This window comes from Arachis ipaensis, chromosome B02 (assembly GCF_000816755.2).
Source record: "Arachis ipaensis cultivar K30076 chromosome B02, Araip1.1, whole genome shotgun sequence".
Classification (NCBI taxonomy): domain Eukaryota; kingdom Viridiplantae; phylum Streptophyta; class Magnoliopsida; order Fabales; family Fabaceae; genus Arachis; species Arachis ipaensis.
The window spans coordinates 93256879-93263624 of record NC_029786.2 but is presented as its reverse complement, the minus strand read 5'-3'; the positions used below and the strand labels follow the sequence as shown (position 1 = coordinate 93263624).

Sequence of the window (6746 nt, the reverse complement as noted above, 5' to 3'; positions counted from 1 at the left end):
CAGCCTCAGGTAAAAGAAAAAAAAGAAAGAAGAAAGAAAGGGAAACGGGGAAGGGAGCCGCAGGAAAGGGAGAAATTTGGAAGAAAAGGAAGGCGGCGTGGTGGGTGTCACTGCCACCGCTGCCACCGCTGTTGGCAAGGGAGAGAGGAGATTCGAGAGAGAAGGAGAGCGCCGGTGGAGGAGGAAGGAGCTCGCACCATCCTTGCAAACCGCTGCTGCCTTATGTCCGTCCTCGTCTTCATGGGGTCCCTGTCGCCGCCGCCGTCCTCGCCATGAAGCCCGTCGCCACAAAGCCAGTGCCGCCGTCGCCATCATTGCGGACTGCTACTGCGCGTTGTGTCGCCGCCACCTCTGAATCCGTCGCCGTCAAGCAGAGCCGCGGGGAGAGAGAGGATCTGCGAGTAAGAGAGAGAACCTAGAAGGGAAGCCACTGCCGGAGGAGGAACCAACGGCGACGCAGTGCTCTGCCACCAAGAAAAGCCGCTGTCGTCGCCGGAAAACATTGCCGGTAAGGGTTTTAAGTTTGATTTTTTGTTCTTTTGGGGTTCTAGCAAGATTTTGACGCTGCATGGTTGTTACAGTCATCGTCACTGGGGTTTTCGCTCGCCGCTGTCGCTCGAGGTTATTGTCGGAGCTGCTGCTGGGTCGATTCAGAGTCGCGGTTGCTTCGTTTTGTTATTACAATAAGTATTTACGTTTCGATAATCCTTGCGTTATTATTCCGTTATGTTTGGTTATAGACTCTGAAGTTTTGGTAACGTAGAGTCAAGTCCTGATTATTATATGTTGCGATTAGAGTCGTTGTGGTTGCCGAGAAAGTGGGTTGGAGCTGAGGTTGCGGCTGCCGCAGTTGCGGGTCGAGAGAAAACGAGTTGTGACGCGTCTTAGAGTTTTCGAGTTTCGACAATCGAGGTAGGGACTTTTTCTTAAAACTCAATTTTATAATTTAGAATTGTTATAAATAGATATCGATATGAGAAATACTCTTTTTAGTGATTGTACAAGTCTTATGTATTGTCTGGCTGTTTTGGATAAATATGATTATATGTTTGATTGGATTATTGTTTGGTTTTGATAAATGGACTATTGCTGAATTATTTCTTTAAAATTTTGGAAATGAGTTTGATCAGTTGATAATGATTTGATCTTGAAACGGTTTCCTTGAGATATGAAAATGATATGAATGATTAAATTTAGCTTATTTTTGAACTGATTTTGGTTTTGGATCGCTAAAAAGGATTGTGAAATGGTTTAGTTGGGACCCGAAAGGGTGGCAAAGTCCAAGTTTTAGGGGAGGTGCTGCCGAAATTTCTACAAAAATATTAGACTTTGTTTGAAAAGTTATTTAGAAAGGTTTGGATTTGAGAAATTGTATTATTTGATTTATTAAGAAAATAGTTATGTTTTTCGAGTTTAATTTATTTAAGAAGACTATATGTCTTGAGGTCGATTTATTTAGAAAAGAATTACTTTACAATTTTGAATCACTGAAGAAAAGTATTATGTTCTAATATCGATTTTAAATATAAAAAGGGCTTATGTTTTTAGTTAGACTTAAGGATTTCGTTTAGAGGAGCTTTTAGTGATTTTAAAAGGAAATTGGACTTTGATTGAATAATTGTGTTTGTGACGTTTTGGAAGAAGTCAGATAATTAGTTTTTAAGAGGGAACCTAAAAGTGGTTTTAATTTAAATGAATTGGTTTTGGATTGTGTTTGGACTTGTGACTTTATATGATGATTCGGTTTTATAATAAATTCTGTTTCTATTTACTCAAACCAAGAAGCTATAATTTTAAGAGTTTTCTATAAACTTTAAGAAATTGAGATAGATTGTTCTCCCCTAAAACTTTGAGACTTTACTGTAAAATTCCATTACCAAATCCTGATTTAAAATGAATGATTTTGATGACTTTTGAAAGAGATTTACAATTATATGATTTTGAAGTTGTTTGAAGTTTCGGAAAATGTTACCAAGGAAATGAGTTTTGGTTTTAAAGGAAATTGATTTGAGAAATTGGAAATTTGATGATGAGTTTGAGTATGTGGTTGTGAAGTGCATTGTCCACCGTCGTAGGGTTGTGGCAGTCTCCCGCCTACGTTCGGATGTAAGGGTTGTGGCAGTCTCCCACTCACGTGACATGTATTGATTTTTGAAAAGTCGCTATGCGCTTTTGGCAAGGGATGTGGCAGTCTCCCGCTTGTCGAGGTAGCGGTGCCGGTATAGGGCCCGAGGCAGTCTCCCGCCTATGTTGAGATGTGAGGACTGTGGCAGTCTCCCGCTCACATAACTTTTCTGCTGCCAGAGTGAACTCGGGCACTATAACTCGAAAGAATGTGCCGGGTGCCAGACACTATAACTCACGGGACGCATGATAAAGTGCTGAGAACTAGAGAGAGTGAGTAGGGCACTATAACCCTAGTCGTGGCAGAAAGGCGACATTCCGAGATGTGTCGGGTTGGCATTTTGAACCGACAAGTGATATCACAAGCCAATAGGATAGACATTCATCATATGCATCTATGTGACATTGTTTGGGTGTGCAGCTTGTAATTGGTTTGCCTATGTGAATAATTATGTTTAACTGCTAATTGCTATACTTAATGTAACTTCTTTGTTTGTGTTTGAATCTTTCTACTTGTATTTGTAACTGAAATTGGTTGGATTGTGGTGATTTTGGATGGTGATTGAGTTGTTTGGATTCGAGGCCGTGATTGATTATGTGATGGGCCGGAAGCCATGATTGGTTTGAGTTTTCAGTTTAGTAAAGTATGAAAGATCAAACTGGTTCAGTATAGACTTAACGAGCATATACCTCGAACAGCTTGGTCATTTATATTATGTAATATTTGTAAGTCAATATATATATATATATATATATATATGACTTGGTAAGTGTTGTATATAGTTTGTGAGTATGTATTTATGTTTTCAACTAAAAGTCTTTTGAAAGGCTATACGATTTTAAGTTTTAGCCAGGCTCCTATCTTAATATTAAATATATTTAGAGTCGTCGTAATATTTGAGCTATCAGAGTAATACAGCCAGAAGCGTGACATTCTAATAATAAGGATGTTACACGTATAACAATACTAATTATATATGACGCACACACATAACATATATTAAAGTTAAACATATTATATATGTAATAACAATGAACAAATCACATAATATTATTCATAATATACAATTTTGTTGTACAACAATACTCCATGACTCCATGTAAACAACGCATACATATACATATTTGGATCTAAAAAAATAGTAAAATTAAATATTTTCGATGATAAATTATAAATAATTTTAATACCACTTGTTAGAATAAATTATTTTATAATTTAAATAATTTATATTAAACTATGAAAAATATGTCACAATCTAGAAGCGTATTTATACTTATAAAAGTGATAGAAAAGTTGTCTCACTCTTCCTCAACTAAAATTTTTTGTATCTCTGGTAAGATTGAATTGTAACTCCTCTCATCAAAAAAGAGTTGCAGAGGCAGCTTTGGTATATTGGAGACTGAAATTCTGAAGTCACTATTTATATTTGAACATGACACCCATTAAATCCTAAAGTCCAAATAAAAACAATATTTAAAGTCCAAACAAAGATAATATCTAGTTTTATTTTCAAATCAAAAGTAATTATGACTTATTCAGTTTAGTATTTATAATAATAAATGAAATTACTGTTATATAAGTCATTTAATTTAAAATAACATAATTTGTGATTATATATATATAATTACTGTTATATAAGTCATTTAATTTAAAATAGCATAATTTGTGATTATATATATATATATATATAAATTAAAAAATTAAATAATTTTCTAACATTGTGTTATTATTTAAATGATTATTTTTAATGATGGAGAAATATTAGTTGAATAAGTTTTTATATAATTATGTTTTAGTTATTTTTAAAATATTGTTTTTTAATGACAAAAAATACAAAAATTTTATGAAAACTAACGCATAAATTTCTTATAATAATATAAAATACTTTTGAAAACTACAGGTTTTATTTTATATATAAGTGAAAAACTAGAGAAAAGAGAAGAAGAAAAAAAAATAAACAAAAGCACAAAAAAAAGGAAGAGGAAACAAAAATAGAAGAGGAAAAAAATATAAAATCTAATTTTTTTTTAATCATTTGATTAAAATTTTGGTTAAAAATAACTTGTTCGCTTTTAGCTATTAATGATTCATGCATGCGCCTAATAATATTCGGTCATGAAAGAGACTAGTATAAGTGCTGTAACTTAGTCTGCAAAATTCAACAAAGTAAAGTTCAAATTTGTTATCTTGTTTGCAGTCTAATCTGTCACATGTATGTTAGGTTTTCCTCTGTATATATACACAGGTTAGTCTATGCACTAAATACTTGTAATCAATCAATTGATGATATCTACAGAATTACAATTTACATATTCTCTTTGTGCATATAGCAGATTTATCTCTGCTTGTTCTTGATTGTCCGAGAAAAGAAAGAGATTTTATTTCCGTAAGCACATTCGTTAAAGTTATTTCTGAATGAAAAATATTTTTGCATATTTATATATAGTTTTTTTTTCCACAAGTAATTACAATAATTTAGAAAAAAAAATCAATGTTTTGAAAAATTGTTCTAGCTATTTTGTCTACTTCATTCCAAAATTGAATGTCATTCTTAGTGCTTTAAGAAAAATACCCAGAATTTTTGTCACAAAAGAAAAATATAAAATATTGTAGTGTCCAAAATGATGGTTAAGGGAAGTATTTTCCAAAATAATAACTCATTATCTTAAATAATTATTTATATTTTATAAAAAATATTAGGTGACTAACATTTTTTATTTGATTTATGTTTATTTTTATATTTAAACTAATACTAATAAAATTTTTTAATTAAAAATGTTAACTCTAACATCCCCCTCTCAAGTATATATAGTATATATACTTGAGAGAAAAGGCATCTTGCCTTTCTTTCTGTAAGAGTTATTAATTTCTAATTATATTTTTCAATTTTTCCAGATGCTAGTGGCACACTTGGAGAGTGGAAAAAGGATTCGTGTATGTGTGTGTTGTTGACTTAACATAAACACACACTCACACTTAGGACTTAGCCACATTAACAGCAAAAACAACGTGGTGCAATGCCTTAGTGGACCCCACTTTTAACTATTTTGTCTTATACGCCGCACCCATTAACACATACAACTTTTTCTTTTTTTCAAACGGCCTCCAATACTTGTTTAAGGAAACCAACAAGTTACCATTCAACTATTTCATATTGATTTAATACATACACATACAAGTTAACCACTCAACAATCTTAGGTACGAGGGGGCGGACCTAGAGCTATCGAGTAGGTCCTAGAATTTTAAGAAATTATATTTATATATGAGATATATATTTAAAAAATAAAAAATATTATTATTAGGTCATACAAAAAATTATGAAAAAAAAAAGAAAGGGCTATATATGCAAAATTATAATCAAGTTAGGTTGATTTAGTATTTAGTTTATTAGTCTATTTAAATAAGTATCGAAAATTTGAATTTTATCTTGTGCATACAGATATACAGTAATTCATTGACCAACAATAAATTTTTAAATGGAGTTACAATTTATGACGCATTAATTTTTGTCGTGCAAAATTAAAAGATACGACAGACAAAAATAAATAAATGCATAATTATGGCAAATCGCAATAAATTTCATTAAATAGTATATAATATAATGAGGACAATATCATCAATTTTATCACGGCGCCGAAATTTGTGTTCTCTGATTTTAGTGCCATCTAATCTATATATATACACCTCTTTAGTTCCTCTCAATCTCACACAATAACAACATCAAAACCTACAAAACAAACAGTTGCTAGTGCTTCCAACTCCACCCCATAATTAAAATCTCTCCTTTTTTCCCCCTTCTCTTATAATTGTTTGTGCTCTTCATTAAAAGAAAAAAAAATGATGGCATGCCAAGAGTGGCCAGAACCAATAATAAGAGTCCAATCCTTAGCTGAAAGTGGCATAAATGCAATCCCTGAACGTTTCATCAAACCTCAATCCCAAAGGCCCAAAACACAATCCAATGTTGTCCCAACAAAACAAGGTTTTAATGATGTTGATGTTGATGTTGATGTTGAGAACATCAATATCCCGGTTATTGATTTTCAAGACCTGTATGGTGAAGACAAGAATCTAAAGGAACAAACACTTAAAAGGGTCTCTGAGGCTTGTAGGGAATGGGGTTTTTTCCAAGTGCTTAACCATGGTGTTAACCATGATTTGATGAAGAGTGCTAGAGAGGTTTGGCGTGAGTTCTTTCACCAACCAATTGAGGCTAAAGAAAAATATGCTAACTCACCACTTACCTATGAAGGCTATGGGAGTAGGTTGGGAATTAAAAAAGGTGCCATTTTGGATTGGAGTGACTACTTCTTTCTCCATTACATGCCTTCTTCTCTTAGGGACCAAGAAAAGTGGCCTTCTTTGCCAAACTCTTTAAGGTAATGATTAATTTATATCCTATGTTTCTAAAAGATTCTCTTCTGTCTTTCTGTCTGTACTTGGTATTCTTTTTGTTGGGATATCGAAAAATTCTTATATATTCTGTCGATTTTTTTATTTATTGTCTATAATGTTTATTTCGTATCAGCTTTTTAGATCAAACCTTTCTTTTTTGTTGACGTCGTGCATGTCTAGAATTTTTTTTCATGGGTATTTTCTTTTTTATTATATTCAAAAAG

At 32.8% G+C, this 6746-nt stretch overlaps 1 protein-coding gene across 1 annotated transcript in view; it reads left to right on the top strand.

Annotated features, from left to right (window-relative positions):
• LOC107625754 (probable 2-oxoglutarate-dependent dioxygenase At5g05600) overlaps positions 1–6746 on the top strand; it is a 26066-nt gene that overhangs the window by 14128 nt on the left and 5192 nt on the right. The window contains exon 4 of the mRNA XM_016328460.2: positions 5957–6506. Within this exon, the coding sequence (XP_016183946.1) occupies positions 5965–6506 (542 nt within the window). The 5' untranslated portion in view covers positions 5957–5964. The remainder of the gene's footprint in view (positions 1–5956; positions 6507–6746) is intronic.